We start from the raw sequence: 16,817 nt of genomic DNA, 5'->3' as shown, positions 1-16,817 counted from the left end.
CCATCTCTTTAACTGTCACCCGTCAGTTCTAAACCTTCCTCTTTCATATATTGACACACATATTCTATATTTCCCCTTTTGTTTCTATCTCTGTTTTAACTTTTTCCCCACCCTCCTATCACTATTATTTTCAAAGACACGGTCATGGCATTTCTCTTTCCCATCTTCCATCTGTCTGGTTATTCACATTTCCATTATTCAGCTCTTCACATCCGTCTATATCAGGGGTGTCCAAACTTGGGAACTTTAAGTCTTGTGGACTTCAACTCCCAGAATTCCCCAGCCAGCATGAATTCTGAGAGTTGAAGTCCACAAGTCTTAAAAGTTCCCAAGTTTGGACACCCCTGGTCTATATGAAAGTCCCATCCTTCCTTTCTTTCTGATTGTTATTGGTAGCAGAAATGTATATTGAGATATTGAGTAATGAAAGAAAGAAAGAAAGAAAAAGCCATTTTAAAGAGGGGCGGATTTCAACTCCCAGAATTCCCTGGGGAATTCCAGAAGTTGAAGTCCACCCCTCTTAAAGTGCCATAACGTTGAGAACGACTGGCTAAAGAGACCCTTGTTTTCCTTGGGCTGTGAATCTTCTCATCAAGGGATTCCTCATCATTTTCTCTTGATGTGCGTCATCCGGGGAAATACGTATTTTTTTTCTGGGTCACAGATGGATCCCCTTATCTCCCCCCCCCCCCCGGTTTTAGGGTACCCCTGGAAAGAGATAATTCCGAAGATTATTTAAAACGAGAAGCGAGAGCGGCCCAATTAGCAGAAGAAATCGAATCCAGCGCCCAATACAAGGCTCGGGCGGCTTTGGAGAACGATGAGCGGTCCGAGGAAGAAAAATACACCGCAGTTCAGCGAAATGCTGCCGAACGAGAGGCATCCCTGGCAGCCCCCAGGTAGGGGGAAGAGGGATGGTGGAGAGCTTGGGACTGTCCCTCCCTCCCTTCTTTCTTTCTCCCTTCAATCAATCAATCCTTCCTTCTTTCTCTTTCCCTTAAATCAATCCTCCCTCCCTTCCTTCTTTCCTTCTCCCTTAAATCAATCCTCCCTCCCTCCCTTCTTTCTTTCTCCCTTAAATCAATCCTCCCTCCCTTCCTTCTTTCCTTCTCTCTCCCTTCAATCAATCAATCCTTCCTTCTTCCCTTCTCTCTCCCTTAAATCAATCAATCCTTCCTTCTTTCGTTCTCTTTCCCTTAAATCAATCCTTCCTTCCTTCTTCCCTTCTCTCTCCCTTAAATCAATCAATCCTTCCTTCTTTCGTTCTCTCTCCCTTAAATCAATCCTTCCTTCCTTCTTTCCTTCTCTTTCCCTTAAATCAATCAATCAATCCTTCTTTCTTTCTCCCTTAAATCAATCCTTCCTTCCTTCTTTCCTTCTCTTTCCCTTAATCAATCAATCCTTCTTTCTTTCTCCCTTAAATCAATCCTTCCTTCCTTCATCTACCTATCACCTACCTTAAATGGCACCTCTGTTCCTTCCTCCGCCCTTCCCAGGGAGAACAAGTACATCCCACCCAGCCAGCGCAATCGAGACGTCCCCCCTTGGGGCGCCGGGAGGCAGAACTCCCCCAGGGCTGGACCCTCTGGATCGGGCCCTTCCATGTCCAGACCCAGCTCTCATGCCTCAGACTACAACCTCAACTCGGGCACCGACCAGAGAATCGTGAATGGAGGCAAGTATTCTGGCTTTTGGGAAGAGAGCCACCGTTGCGTCCCTGTAAGAGTAGCTGAAATCCCTTAGCTGAAATGGGGCCTAAAGTTATTGGGGGTGAATCTGCACCCCTGGAACAGAGACTGAATTGTAGAGCAGTGTGTCTCAATCTTGGACAATTTCAGGTGGGTAGACCTCAATTCCCAGAATTCCTCAGGAAAGCTACCCTGGCTGGGGAATTCTGGGAATTGAAATCCATTCATTTTCAAGTTCTTTGTAGCTTGACCATCCCAGGTCTTCCCACCACAAATACTCCAGTCTGTTTGGGCCTTCTGTCCTCTTATAAGAAATATTAAGGCACGGTCCCTTGAGCTAACGTCCTAAGTTGGTGGGGGGGCGAGGTCTGGAGGCCAGTTGCAGAACGTAGAATTTTCTGGAAGCGGAGAATGCGCTCCAATCGAGGGTAGGGACGAGGGCAGCTGGGCAATGTTGCAGGTAAGTGGAGGAGAAGGTAACTCCTCTACCAGGGTCCAACACTCTTCGCCCACCCACCCCGGAGTCATTTGGGAAGCATCAAAAAAACTTCAGGCTGAGGACTTCCAGGCTACTTTGGACTGAATGAAGCACGGGTGTCACCATTCACACAACCTGGCCCACACCAGTAGCCTTTGAGGGGTGATGGAGAAGAAAGATCTTGCATATTTCAGGAGGCTTGGATTTAGCAGTCATGCCCTCTAGAGCAGGGATCTCCAACCTTGGGCACTTTAAGACTTGTGGACTTCAACTCCCAGAATTCTAGGAATTGAAGTCCACAAGTCTTAAAGTGCCCAAGGTTGAGAACTTCCTTCTGGGGTCAGCAGGCGTGTGCTCAGAGCAGGGGGCAGATTGGTTGCATAGATTGGAAGTGTACCTTGACAGCAAACATCTGTGGTTGGAGAAGGAGGGGGGGGACTTCTGTTCTTCTGCCTTCCCTGTCTACCCATGGAAGACCTAGATCCAGCAGTCGGGGGGGGGGGGCTATCTATTTAAAGAACCCCCTGTGAAACTGCTAGCTTCTACCTCCACCGTTCAGCCCACGGGACTTAAGTCCTGCGACCACAGCCTGCGGAGGGTCTGGTGTCTCCCGTGCGATCATCTCCAGAACATCAGATGAGAAAGTGAGCTCCAGAGGACGGGCTGATCTAGACTTCATAGTGTCTTCTATAAGTTGGATTTATTTAACCCCTCAGTGGGAGTCCCGGTGGTTGATGGTAACCTAGAAGACGATAGTCTGAGATACGATCCTTCCCCAAGTTTAGTGGGAGCGTGGAGAAATCCCCAGGGGGCTCAAAACAATATGATGAGAAATCATTTTGGTCATCTTTACTTTACCCCTCACCTCCCCCCCCCCCATTGATTTTTATTTTGCTTTCGTTTTTTTATGCTTTCCTTCTTCATATCATTTGTTCTGTCAGGTGTTCCCTGGCCATCGCCTTGCCCATCTCCTTCCTCTCGCCCACCTCGCTACCAGTCAGCTCCCACCTCTCTTCCACCACGGGCAGCCACCCCTACAAGGCCGCCCGCCAGGCCCCCCTCGCGGTCCTCCAGGCCCCCGTCTCACCCCTCTGACCATGGCTCTCCAGCTCCCGTCGCTACTCTGCCTAAACGCATGTCTTCAGAAGGTACCAATACCACGAATTTTTTTGTTTGTTCATGAGTTTGCGTTTTTTGTCTTTGTGTTTTATTTCCCCCTGCCCTTTTCTGCGAGTGGCGGGTCAGAGGGGAGCCTGGCTTCTTGGAGAAGACTTGGCTGGTTGGTCTCCTCGCCCTAAAGAAGCTGGAATGAGTTGGCCCTGTTCTCAAGCTGGGAAGAGGAGAAGAAGCACCATTTGTGGTGTAGTGAAGCCCATGTAGCTTTGTGTGATGGTTGCTCCCAAGTCTCACGGCTTCCCCAATCCCTTCTTAACAACGAGAAGGGTCAAGTGGACCATTGCCCCAAGCCATCTTCAGGGCTCATGTTGCTTTCCACCAGAACGGACGGTCCATTCAGATGTGTGGTTCAATCCGTGTTTCTCAACCTTGGCCACTCGCTGGTTGGGGTATCCTGGGAGTTGAAGTCCACTCCTCTTAAAGTGGCCAAGGTTGAGAAACTGGGTTAAATTGAAAACCCAGTTTATTTTGTCTTTTTGATGAATTATGAATTTTGCTCCAGAATGTAGCTTGGAAGATTTTTGAGATCAAATAAATAAATTTGTTAAGGGGGATCCTGGGGGTTGTTTGGGCAGGAGGGAGATTGTAGGTCAAATTGGAGAAGATTCAGGGACTTCAATATGTTAAGTTTCTGCCCCACCCCAGATGAAAATATGGTCTCTCTCTCTCTGTCCTTACAAAGTGACCGCTGGCTCCTCCACTCTTTCGACACAAAATTTTCCTTCTTCCCTATTCGCACATTCATCAGATCCCTAGAAATTCCTGCAGCCTGAAACAGCTGATGGTCAGGAGGCTGACAATCAGCTGCTTGTGCTAATCAGGCTGTGTTGAAACTGAAACAGTTTGCTGTTTGCTGCAAGGAGGAAAATTGCTGGGAGGCAGATTTTTCCCCCCCTTGTTTTCCTCCCCAAAACCTAGGTGCGTCTTATATTTTAGAGTGTCTTATACTCTGACAAATATGGTATGTTTTGAAGGAGCAAGTGATCGATTCACCCACCTGATGGCTAGGGTCAGCCTCTGATGGCCAGGAAGAAATCCTATGGAAAAAATAGATTGCCTTCGTTGCAGGGAGTTATAAAAAAAAGCCCAGAAGAAAACAATCCATTGAAACTGGACATTTTGGAAGAGATGCCCCATTTCATAAATGCATTTTGTGAAGCCCTGAAGGCGTGAGGGAGGAAGGCGCTTGCTTTAAATCTGGTGAAGCCCCGTGTAGATAGTCCTTGACTTACGACCACATTTGGGTACTGGAACTTCTGTTGCAAAGTGACGTTAAGTGAATCATGCCTGATTTTACGACCTTTTTTTCCTTCGGCTGTAAGCCAATTTGGCTCCCTTGGAAGCCAAGCACCCAAATATGGCTCAAGTGACCATGGGGATGCTGCAGCGGACGTAAGTGTGGGAAAACAGTCATATGTCACTTCTTTCAGGGCTGCCGTAACTTCCAACGTTCACTAAGCGAATGGTCATAAGTGAAGCATTACCTGCATGGCCACGTGGCTGAAATGCAGACTGTAGTGGAGGGTTCAAAGGGGCTTTTGCCTGGTGTTCACAGTTCGGGGGTCATGTGGCTTTTTCCAGGACCCCCCCGGATGTCTCCCAAGGCGCAGCGGCACCCGCGAGGCCACCGAGTCCCGGCGGGGAGAGGCGTAATCTCCAGCGGCTTAGAATTCGTCTCCCACAATGTGCCCGGCGAAGCCAGCTCCTCCTCTTCCTCCTCCTCCTCTTCCTCCTCGGCCCGAGGCAGCTCTTCAGGTGGGACGTGGTCCTCGGTGGTCATGGGGGGTAAGTTGAAGCTTGGCGCACGGTAGGAATGTCCTGCTCCAAACATTGGGGTTGAAAACATCCTTGAATTTCCAGACCAACCTCCTTGCCCGTGGTCCATTTTGGGGACAGAATACACCAGACATGCCCTTAACACAATGTTGTAATGAGGAATCTTTTGAGGAATCCCCAGGTTGGCTGGGGATTTTGGCCCCACCCAGAGGGCCAAATTGAACTCCAGGCTATCAACAAACACGCGTGACCAGAAATACCGGTTGCTGCGTTACACGTGTCTTAGGAAGTTCCTGGTCAGCAGATGATGGTGGTGTTGGCATTCATACCCTGTGCTGCCAGTTTTATATCTTTTGTCTTGATCAGGGCTGCCCAAGCATGGCAACTTTTAATACTTGTGGACTTCAACTCCCAGAATTCGCCAACCAGGAATAGGATTCTGGGAGTTGAAGTCCACAAGTTTTAAGGTTCACTTCTGGCCTAGGTCACTGTGGGAGGAAGCGTGGGGAGCCCCATAACAAACTGTCCTTTCCTTCCTTTCCAGTTACCAGGTCGTCCCCCAAGGCACACAGACCCCGGTCTCCGAGGCAGAGCAGCGGGGGAGGGGTCCCTCCCGGCCCGGCCTTGTCTTCCCCCCAAGCTGGCTCCACCCCGGCTGAATTTGCAGCCAGCCCGGTGCCAGCGGCTTCGCCCACCCCTGCCAGTCCTGCCACCAACAGGGCAGGCACCCCATCGGCTGAAGGTAAAGGACCCCGGCTGCCTTTTCAGCCTCCCCCTCTCCCCCCTCTCCCCGGGCTGTGTGTGGCTCAGAATGGAAAGCCAGAGGACGATCTAAGGCGGAAGGAAACGGGGAAGAGGGGCTTCCCCCAGTTTTTGTATTAGACGTGAAGTGTGTTTACTGGTTTTCCTGGATGAAGGCTAGCATTTGGGCCGTCTTTTCCCTCCAGAGTAGGAAATAGATGGAGGAAAAGTTGTGTTTGTGGGGGTCCTTTGAGGTTAAGGGTTTTCCTTGCAGGTGTTTCACAACCCAACTAGGGAACATCATCAGTGCTACAAGGGGAGGGAGGGTTTGCAAGAAAGAGGAGGACTGTGGGGTCTTTGGTGCTCTGTGAGCTTGGGGGTTTTAGTTGGGCCATGAAAGGTCTGCAAGAAAACCCCCAAGATCAGAGACCCCAGAGGACCCCTCATTCCAACCCTGAGCTGCAAATATTCTCTTCTATCCATCACATTTCACTTGGGGGACCTTTAAGTGGCATGGCGACCTTCTGCTCTCCGGCCTGCCTGCTGCCCCTTGGGGGCAGGCTCTTGACTCGCACAGCTGAGGTGACCCCGGTTTTCCTTCCTAGCAAAAGACTCCCGGCTGTACGAGCAGAGGCAGGGCGGCTCCTCCCCTGCGGCAGCCAAGGAACACCTCAAGCCCAGTGAAGTTTCTCCCAATTTTAGCAAGCCGGAAGGCAAAGGTAAGGTCCGGCTAAATGTTGGGGTGGATGGGAGGGCCTTCTTGCCAACATGCTGAGGTTTCTGGGGTGCTGGTTGCTCTCTGAGCCTGGTGGTTTTTCTTGCAGATGTTTCACGACCCAACTAGGGAACATCATCAGTGCTAGAAGGGAGTGGGGTTTGCAGGGAGGAGGACTGTGGGGTCCTTGGTGCTCTCTGAGCTTGGCTGTTTTCTGGCAGGCCTTTCACAACCCAACTAGGGATCATCAGTGCGAGGGGCTGTAGCAAACTCCACACTCCCTACTAACACTGATGACGTCCGCTAGTTGGGTCGTGAAACGTCTCCAAGAAAACTACATCATGGAGGCGCTAAGACGCATGCTCGTGTGCGCTGTGCGCATCCATGTGGACACGGGAGCCCCCATTCCAACCGTAGAAGTTGGAACGGGATCTGGAATCCACCACTGGTGTGGATGGAATTGCCCCCCCCCCCCCCCGAGGAATAACTGGTGTCTCTCCCCGCTCCCACAGGAGTTTCTCCGGCGGTTCTAGAACACAGAAAACAGATCGACGATTTGAAGAAATTCAAGAACGACTTTAGGGTAAAGACCCTGGCGGTTCCCCCCCCTCTCTCTCTAAGACCCAGATTAGGAAATAAATCCATTTTCTTCCTCTCCTCCCTCTCTCTTTCTTCTCTCTTCCCCCCCAGTTACAATCCAGTTCCAACCCTGAAATGGTGGAGCAACTACTGAGTAAAAACCGGGAGGGCGAAAAAGTCCGGGAGGCCCCCAAGGAGAAGGTGGATGCCAGCCCTAAAGACTCGGCGGCCGAGCTGGGCAGCGGCGTGGCCCCCTTAGCCGGCGGGAGCAACGCCCAGAACAGCCCCAGTGTTTCGCCCGCCAGCCTGGCCGAGCCGAAGGCTGGGCCGGAGGTGACCTCCCAGGGGGTGCAGACCTTGGGTCCCGGGGCCAAGCAGGAGAAGGAGGACAAGGAGGAGAAGAAGGATGCCACCGAGTGAGTGAGGGGCATGGAATGGCTCTGCTGAGCTTTATACTGCGGGGGGGGGGGGGGGGGGGAATGTCTCTTCTGCCCACTGAGCCTCTGATGAAGGCTGAGACACAGCGGGGAGAGGGGGGTAGGTGCTCGGTTTGTCCACCAGGGGGCAGCCTGCCATTTGTGGACCGGAAGCCTCCAAGGCTTAATTCAGTTTCTCCTTTCTCTTTGCTATATTAATTCTATTTATTTTGTATCATGCCATTTTATGCCAAGGCCTCCCTTCCCTTTCTTCCTTATTTCCTTCCATTTATCCATTCATCCATCCATACAACCTCTCCTTCCTTCCTTCCATCCTCTGCTTCGTTCCCTTCCTTCCTTCCTTCCTTCCTTCCTTCCTTCCTTCCATCCTCTCTTTCATTCCCTCCCTTCCATCCATCATCTCCTTCCCTTCCTTCCATCCATCCTCTCCTTCGTTCCCTTCCTTCCATCCATCCATCCATCCATCCATCTATCCATCCATCCTCTCCATCCCTTCCTTCCATCCATCCATCCGCTCCTCTGTTCCCTCCCTCCCTCCCTTCCCATGTGCAGCCGGAAGCCCCCCCCCCCCAAAAAAAAAAAAAACCAGGCCAAGGTGGGCCTTTCTTGGCCTTTTGCCCATCCGTGTTTGTGTCTTTTGTCCCCTCAGGCAAGTCAGAAAATCCACGCTGAATCCCCACGCGAAGGAGTTCAACCCCCGCTCTTTCGCCCAGGTGAGCCCCCTCCCCCCCTCTCCAGAGCAGAGACTTCTCCCTTTTGGGGGTGTGTGTGTGAAGCAGCTCCCCCAAATTCTCCAAGATTGGTTGGTGGAGGAAAAGCGCCCACAGTTGCCATGAACTAAGAGAGTCCTTGACTTAGAACAGTTTGTTTAGTGGCCATTTGAATCTAACGCGGTCGGATGAACGAAATTCAGACGCTTAGCAACTGACGCCTCTTTATGACGGTCGTAGTGTCCCAGGGTCAGCTGACGATCCTTTTGGGATCCATGGGGCCACAGAAAACCTCCCTTGTGACCCTGAGAAGGTCCCGGAAGGGGAGTTTGGGGTCCCCCCGGGAGTCTCCTGAACGGCCCTCTCGTCCCCTCCTGTCTTCTCCAGCCCAAACCTTCCACCACGCCAACCTCGCCCCGTCCGCAAGCCCAGCCCAGCCCGTCTATGGTGGGCCACCAGCAACCTGCTCCGCTCTACACGCAGCCCGTCTGCTTCGCCCCCAACATGATGTACCCGGTTCCGGTCAGCCCAGGCGTCCAGGTGAGGGGAGGGGCCCACCTGGGGCTCCCCTGGAGAAGGAGGGGGGGCAGCCCAGGGGCCGTAGCCCCTCAGAGGGCAAGGAAAGCCCTTGCCTGGGGGGTTCTGGGAGTTGGAGCCCACAAGGGCCCACAGTTGAGGAAGCCCGATGTGGCTTGAGCTCCTTAACGCCCGTCCGCCTTCCCTCCCAGCCCTTGTATCCCATCCCCATGACTCCGATGCCGGTCAACCAGGCCAAGACCTACAGAGCAGGTAAAGGTGAGGAGAAGGCGGTGGGGTGGGGGCTGTCTTTGGGGTGAGGGGGTGGAGGCTCAGCTGGGCCCCAGCCGCCCTCCTGGAGGTGCCTCCCTTCTCTCTGCCTCCACAGTGGCCAACATGCCTCAGCAGCGACAGGAGCCTCATCCCCACAACCCTCTGATGCACCCAGCCTCGGCCGCAGGGGCCCCCATGGTCGCCACGCCCCCGGCCTACTCGACCCAGTACGTCACCTACAGCCCCCAGCAGTTCCCCAGCCAGCCTCTGGTGCAGCACCTGCCCCACTACCAGTCTCAGGTACGGCCTCAGCCACGCCCCCACGCCCCCCTGCAGAACTCGAACCGAGGGGCAGCCCCTCTGCACTGACCGTGGCCAAAGGCTTCCCTGGAGGGTCCCCAATGGAGGGGGGGCTCAAAAACAGCTTCTGGATTCTATGGGGGGAGGGTCTGCTGTGTCCCCACCCACTGCTCAGCCTCCATGCTGCGGGGACAAGCGAGTGGGGGGACCCCTGTCAACAGATGGAGGGGCTGGTCTGGCTTCAGATGGGGCGGGGGTCCCGGTCGTAGGCTGCCTTGTAGGCATCTTCATGTGGGGCCAAAACGCACTCAGCAGCCCCCTTTGTGCATCCAGCCTCACAATCTCTCTCTCTCTCTCTCTCTCTCTTTCGTTTCCTTTGTCCCTTTCTCTTCCTTTCTTTTTCTTTCCTTTTCTCTCTTTTCCTTTCTCTTTCTTACTTTTTCTTTTTCTCTCTTTTCCTCTCTCTTGTTCTCTTTCTTTTTCCCTTTCTTACTTTTTCTCTTTCTTTTCCTCTTCCTCTTTCTTACTTTTCCTCGTTTCCTCTTCCTTACTTTTCCCCTCTTTTTTTCTTTCTCTTTTCCTTTCTTTTCCTCTTTCTCTCTCTCTTCCTCTCTTTTTCTTTCTCTTTCCCTTTTTCCCTTTCTTCCTTTTTCTCCCCCACAGCACCCCCACGTCTATAGCCCTGTCATTCCGGGCAACGCTCGGATGATGGCGCCGCCGGCCCACCCACAGCCCGGCCTGGTTTCTTCTCCTGCCACCCAGTACGGGGCCCACGAACAGACGCATGCGATGTATGGTAGGATGACATGATTTGCATTCTTTTTTAAACAAAAAAAACACCCCGCCCCTTTTTCAGGCCCCCACCCACCACGCAGGGCAGGACGTTTGCGGAGCTGAGGAGAGGAAAAGCGGCTCTTGTGTTTTGAGTTTGTTCAGGAAAACAAAGCCACTGTTCAAACGATGTTGGTTTGGAGAATAAAGTGCAGTTCTAAAGCCTGGCCCCCTGTGGCCCCCCCGTTTCAGTCTCTGATCCGTCTTCGGAATATTCCGGATATTGGCCCCGCTCCCCCCTCCTGCCCCAGCCGCTCCTTACGCTCCCGATCAGCATGGATGAACACGGAGACCCCAGACCCTCCCGGATGAAATGGTCTTGCAGGCCCCAAGGCTGATGGAGAAGGGCCCTCGGCCACGGGTACCCCCCTTGCGCTTCTCTCCTGGCGCGAGACCACGGGTCTCCCTCAGTGCTCGCCCCTCCTCCGTCCTCCTGCACCCCCCCCCCCCAAGAACAATCCCTGCCTCTCGGCGGCTTCAGCTGGGCCTGCAGGCCCCCTTCCCAAGCAGGAAGCGCCCGAGCAATTCTTCATCCATGAATAAGGCCTGTGTTTCCCTCCAGCCGTGGCCGGCAGAGGCTCCCATGGGCTCAGACACCCTCAATGTAAGCAGCGCCTCCCGGGAAGTGGGGGGACACCCTCAGACCGGCTCTTAGGGCAGGAGGAAGCCCGGGGGGGGGGGGGAGCCCCCCTTCCAACGACTCTCTGCCTAACTAAATTCTTGTATTTCGAGCGATGAAGTGGCTTGGATGAGAAGCCACGAAAAAAAGATTACTGTTCCTCGCTTTTGTCCCTTTCTCTACAAAGAGGTTTTTAGTGGTTTCCCATATCGTATTTCTCTCTCTCTCTCTCTCTGCCGACTGGTTTTCTCTCTGCTGGGAATCCAGTAGGATCCACTGGGCAAGGGGCTTTGCAGGGGGGAAATGAGGGCTGAGTTTCCCGCATCGTAATCAAGTGTTTTGTAATCTCAGTTGCAAATTGCTCGAAATGGGTTTTTGAATCCTGTTTATTTTTTTCCTGTTGTGTCTTAATCGTATGCGAAATGACTTTAATGATGAGCGTCTTAATTGTAACGAATCCTGAATGGCAATCTTAATCTGTGGTTTAAACTTTTTTAAAACTTTGCAAATTGGTTTGTGCATGAAAAACAAAACAAAACACCCACGATAATTTGACTTTTAAAACTTTTTCCAGCAGCTTGGAAGTGGTGCTTTAATCTTGTGGCATGTGGCTAATTTCCCTTTTTATTTCTCAAATCCAGCATGTCCCAAAATACCCTACAGCAAGGAGACAGGCCCTTCTTTCTACTTTGCCAGTGAGTTGAGGATTTTGTTCTTGTACTAACTGTGATGTTACACGTTGCACGAATCTTGTCTGTAAAAGGGGGGAAATCAGACGCCTTCCCTAAACCCTTTGCCCCAAATCTCCTCTCAGCACACAGAATTCTTCCTCGGGGGGTGGGGTGGGGGGTTGAGGGGTTAGTGGACTTGTAGGGTATCCAGAGATGCTGAAGGAAGCTGTCGGAGGGACCCTTGGTTCTGTTTGGCAGAGAAACGCAGGTAAAATGACCGTCAGTCCTGGTTCCAATGGGAAAGAGAGGCCTCCTGACGCAAAGTCCTGCTCACTGGCGTTTGTTTCTCATGGTTTTGTTGTTATTAATAAATTTGCTACCTAACCTGCTACTCTAGGTGGGTAGAGTAGAGTAGAGTAGGAGGGGGGTACAGAAGGAGGGAAGGGTAGAATAGAATAGGGGGGTAAAGTAGGAGGGGGGTAGGGTAATGTAGAATAGGAGATGGTAGAGCAGGAAGGGAGTAGGGTAGAGTAGAAGGGGGGTAGAATAGGAGGAGGATAGAGTAGAGTAGAAGGGGGGTAGAATAGGAGGAGGATAGAGTAGAGTAGAAGGGGGTAGAGTAGGAGGAGTGTAGGGTAGAGTAGGCTCTACTTGCCTCCCCTCCCCCTCAATCCCTTCCCTCCAGCCTATTCCCTTCTACTCTGAGCAGAGAGGGAGTAAGTGTGGGGCATTGAGCCTCATTGTGCCACAACTTCTACCCTTGCTGTGGGTGTCCCAACTGCCCACAGAGGCTGGCTCAACTCCCCCAGGTTGGTCAATCTGAGGGTCTATGCAGCAGGATGGAGCGGGGTACGGCCTCCCCTGGGGGAGCTTACACCCCCCCTCCCCAGCATCTACTCCCCTTCTTTTCCCTTGGGCAACCCTGGCATGCCTCCTGGGGGTCCTGAGCCCCTTCCCACCAGCCCCCTGTTGTAAAACGGAGGCCTCCCCACTCCGTCCGTGGGACCAGGGGAAATGGCCCTTTTATGACCGGGGGGGGGACTTCAATTCCCAGAATCCCATGCTGGCTCAGGAATTCTGGGAGTTGAAGTCCCCAGGTCATAAAGGGCCTGTCGTTGCTCACCCCTGCTTCGGACCACTGATGCTGGGAAAGAGGGCCGGGCTTCCTACCCTTCAGGCAAAGCTCTTGACCACCATCTAACCGAGTTTGGCTGTCTCCGGCCGGAATCGTGCTCAGCGGTTTCCTCCAATCACATTTTTGTCAACGTCCGGCCTGCAGAATCCCAGTTGAACTGCTGGGCTGCTCCCTTTCGGTCTCCGTTGCAGGATTAGCCTTCCTCCACCTCCACCATCCCCTCCCCCCCAACCTCGGAGTAGCTACTCAGAGCTTTTGCAGGCTGCTTTTCCGACTTTCTCTTTTCCTTCCTTTTTGTCTCCATTTTTTGCTGACCTTCGGTTTTTTCACTTCTCCTTCTGCAGAATTAAGTTCCCAACCACTTCCTTTGAGGCATCATTTGGGGGGGGGGGGGTGGAGCGGGTGCAGAGAGGTGCCCCTGTCATATTTCTGCTCATTTGCAGGTGCCAGGGGGTCTCTTAAGGCCAGGCCTGTGTCCCTCTTCCCCCTGCTTTTTTTTTTGGGGGGGGGGTCTCCATCTGTAGAGCAGGGATGTAATGAAGGCTACATTTTCTCTCCCTGCCAGATTTGACTGCAAATTCTAACTTCCTCGTGGGTCTGAAAGGAAGGGGGGGGGACCCCAGGATTTTGTCCTGGGGGGGGGGGCGAAGCAGTTTGGCTTTGGGATAAACTGGAATTTGGAGACGCCCCTTGGTGTGGTCCAACCCAGAGCAGTCTTTCTCCACCATGCATCCTGGGAGTTGAAGCCCACCCACCTTAAAGTTGACCCACGGCTGAGAAACACTGAGCTGTTCAGGACCCCCGCCCAAGAAAACCATTTCAGGGAATAGCGTGAGCTTGGAGGACAAGGAATTGTGGGGCATTTCACTCCCTTGGTTGGTGAGGTCTGCGAAGTCATTATCTGCCTTAAAGCCCCCCTCCCCATCTTCCTCCGTGCACGAAGAAGTGGGAGGGTGAGACCCCCTCATTGTGTTTTTAGATCAGGGGTGTCCAAACTTGGGAACTTTAAGACTTGTGGACTTCAACTCCCAGAATTCCCCAGCCAGCCTGAAATCCACAAGTCTTAAAGTTCCCAAGTTTGGACACCCCCGTTTTAGATGAAGCAGGAGGCCGACCCCCAAAGGCTGGGGGAGGGGGAGTGGCTGCCTGAAAGGGGGGGCCTTTTCATCCCTCTTTTCTCTCTGCCCCCATCCAGTTTCCACCGGTTCCCTCGCCCAGCAGTACGCCCACCCCAGCGCCACCCTGCACCCCCACAGCCCCCACCCGCAGCAGTCGGCCACCCCCACAGGGCAGCAACAGACGCAGCATGGGGGGAACCACCCGGCCCCCAGCCCCGTGCAGGTAAGGACTTCCCTCGGTGGCGTGTGGGGCGGAAGGCAAAACCCCACCCCTTCCCTTGGACCACAGCCTCCCGGGGGGGTGGGAGGGGGGAACGGGAGGGTAAGGGCTCCCAGTAGGGCCAAACACTGGGAGGAACACCTGTCTGATAGAGGTAGCTCCCGACTTACAACGTCCATTCGTTTAGTGACCATGTGATTCACTTAACAATTGCAGCGATTCGCTTCCCCCCCCCCCCCCCCAAAAATGGCCATAAAATAAGGTGCGGCTCACTTAACCACCACGCTGCTCCTAATTCTGGCCATAAATCGAGGACTAGCCGTCTCGCCCGTGTCTGGCAAAGGCCGTGACGCCTCCCGCTGACCGTCTCTCCTCCGCAGGCCCACCAGCACCAGGCGGCCCAGGCCCTCCACCTGAGCAACGCCCAGCAGCAGTCGGCCCTCTACCACACCGGCCTGGCCCCGACTCCTCCCTCCATGACGCCCGGCTCGAGCGCCCAGTCTCCGCAGAGCAGCTTCCCAACCGCCCAACAGACCGTCTTCGCCATCCATCCGTCCCACGTCCAGCCGGCCTACACCAACCCTCCTCACATGGGCCACGTGCCCCAGGTAGCCCCTTTGCCCTCCCCGTCTCAGCTGCTGCTGCTCTTGAGGAAGGGGCTTCCACCCCCCTGGCTCTGGCTGGCCCCACCGTCCGTTTCTCCTGGCTGGACTTGGGCCCACCCGAGAAGCTCTGCCCAGCACCGAGGGTCTTGGGGTGGGCTGCTTGCAATGGGGGGTGTTTCCATCGTGGTTTCCTGAAAGCCTCTTCACTTAGTTTGACTTGGGTTTGGAGCTGAGTTTGGGGGGCAAGACGGGTGAAATTCTGCTTCCCGACCTCTTTCCTCTGCTCCCAGGAGGGAGAAGAGGAGCCCCTGTGGGCGGGGAGGGGGAGATGGGGGTCTCCTGACGGCCTCTCCCTTTGTTCCAGGCCCATGTGCAGTCAGGTATGGCTCCTTCCCACCCCCCTGCCCATGCTCCACTGATGCTCATGACGACGCAGCCGCCACCCGGTGGACCCCAGGCCATCTCCCAGAGTGCACTGCAGCACATTCCAGTGTCGACCGCCACCCACTTCCCCTACATGACACACCCTTCAGGTGAGCCCTGCGCCATCCGCACAGCTGGCAAGGAAGCCAGGGGCACCAGAGAGGGGAAGGGGCCTGGAAACCGGGCACCACAATCCCTGCTTTGTTAATGCCCGGCATGAGAAGGGCGTCTAGAAGTTGCCCCTTGTGGGCATCGTTGCCCGAGAGCCCTTTTGGGGTTGGGGAGATGGATTTCCATCTGTGGCGCCTTGTCTTCCCCCAGCTGTTGGAGAGGAGGGGGATTGGGCTGGAAGGGGGTCTGTTGACCAAGAGAGACTTAAGTGTTTTTCTCAACCTTGGCCTCTTGAAGACTCCCAGAATCCCCCAGCCAGCCTATTTTGAAATGGGTGGACTTCAACTCCCAGAATCCCCCAGCCAGCAATTTCCCAGGAGTTGAAGTCCACCCATCTTCAAGAGGCCAAAACTGAGAAACACGGGGTTAAATTCATGCGCTTTGGCTTGTTGGCCATTTAGATCTTCTACATTCCTTGTTTTCCCCATTTTTATTTTCTCTCTCTCTCTCTCTCTCTCTTTCAGTTCCTACTCACCATCAACAACAGTTGTAAAGCCGGAGTAACTGAGGCTGGATCCCTCTTTTTGTTTTTTGTTTTTTTTTTAAAAAAAAGGCCAAATACCTCCCTTCCTTTCTTCTCCTGCTTCATCCAACTTGGAAGCATACAGAAACAAAAGCAAAACGAAACAAAAACAAACAAACAAAAAACTTAGTATTTCACTCATTTTTAAGGGGAGAGCAAAAAAAACAAAAACCAACTCCCAAAGAAACGCCAAGGTGTCCCATCCGGTAGGAAGGCTATCAAGCGTTTCCAACTTTTCCGTGGGAGAAATTTGGGATGGAGGCAAAGGCCTCCCTCCGGGGGACGATTCCAGGATTCCATGGGTTTGTGTCAAAAGAAAATAAAAGCCACCCCCCCCCCCCCCAAGTTCGCTTGCAGAAAAAGGAAAAGAAAAAGAAACTGGAAAAGCTATTTATTTTTTAAAAACAGCCCTTCGGAGTTACCGATTCCTGAGCTTAAGAGAACAAGAATGGGATGGTGAGTCTCGTCGCTTGTTCTCACTAAAAAAATTATAATAATAGCAAATAGTAATTATGAAAAATCAAGACTCTAAAACAAAAAAATCCCTTTTGCCGCTAACTAAACTTAAAAAGAGGTTTTGTGGGGGGGAAAGAAATTGGTCAAATGGATATGGATTTATTATTTATAAAAATAAAAAAAAGGCAAATCATGTTTGGAGAGGGAAAACACTGCCGTTCCCAAGGCAGCGGTCTAACTTTTAAGTTAAGAGGAAAAACTTACTTTGTAGATAATATAAAATAAAAACTAAAAAAAATAATCATAAAAATAAAAAAAGTTTTAAAAACTGACCCTTTTCTCCTGGCATCTGTATGGTCTGTTTGGTTCCCTTTTCCTTCTCTCTCCCTCTTTTTCTTCCTTTCTCCCAACATGTTGGCACATGGTTGAATAGCTCAGCCCGCAAGGAAGATTTGCTGGGCAACCTATGTCCAATTTACACTGATGTTTCACCCAGGTCTTCCTACGCTAGGAGATCCGACTACCTTAATCCTTTCTTTTAGCTAGAAAGCATCTTTTGTTAGAATTCAGCCAACAGGAGCACCTGAGAGTAGAGAGGAGGATTGAAGAGATCCTACAACCAGCCCAAAAACTCCTCCGAAGAGTTTATTTTAAGG

At 52.7% G+C, this 16,817-nt stretch overlaps 1 protein-coding gene across 4 annotated transcripts in view; it reads left to right on the top strand.

Moving 5' to 3' along the window:
- Nucleotides 1-16,493, top strand: part of ATXN2 (ataxin 2) — a 30,627-nt gene extending 14,134 nt beyond the window's left edge. The window contains exons 8-25 of one of the 4 annotated variants that reach the window (XM_081966349.1): nt 702-899; nt 1,497-1,675; nt 3,108-3,314; nt 4,924-5,127; nt 5,663-5,860; nt 6,465-6,578; nt 7,087-7,157; nt 7,265-7,569; nt 8,240-8,303; nt 8,688-8,840; nt 9,029-9,095; nt 9,205-9,389; nt 10,053-10,185; nt 11,481-11,534; nt 13,841-13,986; nt 14,364-14,591; nt 14,953-15,121; nt 15,647-16,493. In XM_081966349.1, the coding sequence (XP_081822475.1) occupies nt 702-899; nt 1,497-1,675; nt 3,108-3,314; nt 4,924-5,127; nt 5,663-5,860; nt 6,465-6,578; nt 7,087-7,157; nt 7,265-7,569; nt 8,240-8,303; nt 8,688-8,840; nt 9,029-9,095; nt 9,205-9,389; nt 10,053-10,185; nt 11,481-11,534; nt 13,841-13,986; nt 14,364-14,591; nt 14,953-15,121; nt 15,647-15,675 (2,704 nt within the window). In that variant the 3' untranslated portion in view covers nt 15,676-16,493. The remainder of the gene's footprint in view (nt 1-701; nt 900-1,496; nt 1,676-3,107; nt 3,315-4,923; nt 5,128-5,662; nt 5,861-6,464; nt 6,579-7,086; nt 7,158-7,264; nt 7,570-8,239; nt 8,304-8,687; nt 8,841-9,028; nt 9,096-9,204; nt 9,390-10,052; nt 10,186-11,480; nt 11,535-13,840; nt 13,987-14,363; nt 14,592-14,952; nt 15,122-15,646) is intronic. The other 3 variants (XM_081966350.1, XM_081966351.1, XM_081966352.1) reach the window with 3 other exon arrangements.
- The last annotated feature ends 324 nt before the right edge of the window (nt 16,494-16,817 follow it).

The sequence above is a fragment of the Natrix helvetica genome (genome assembly GCF_964273705.1).
Source record: "Natrix helvetica genome assembly, chromosome: 14".
In the NCBI taxonomy this organism is placed as follows: Eukaryota; Metazoa; Chordata; class Lepidosauria; order Squamata; family Natricidae; genus Natrix; species Natrix helvetica.
The sequence above is the reverse complement of the archived record's forward strand: the minus strand, read 5'-3'. Positions and strand labels throughout refer to the sequence as shown.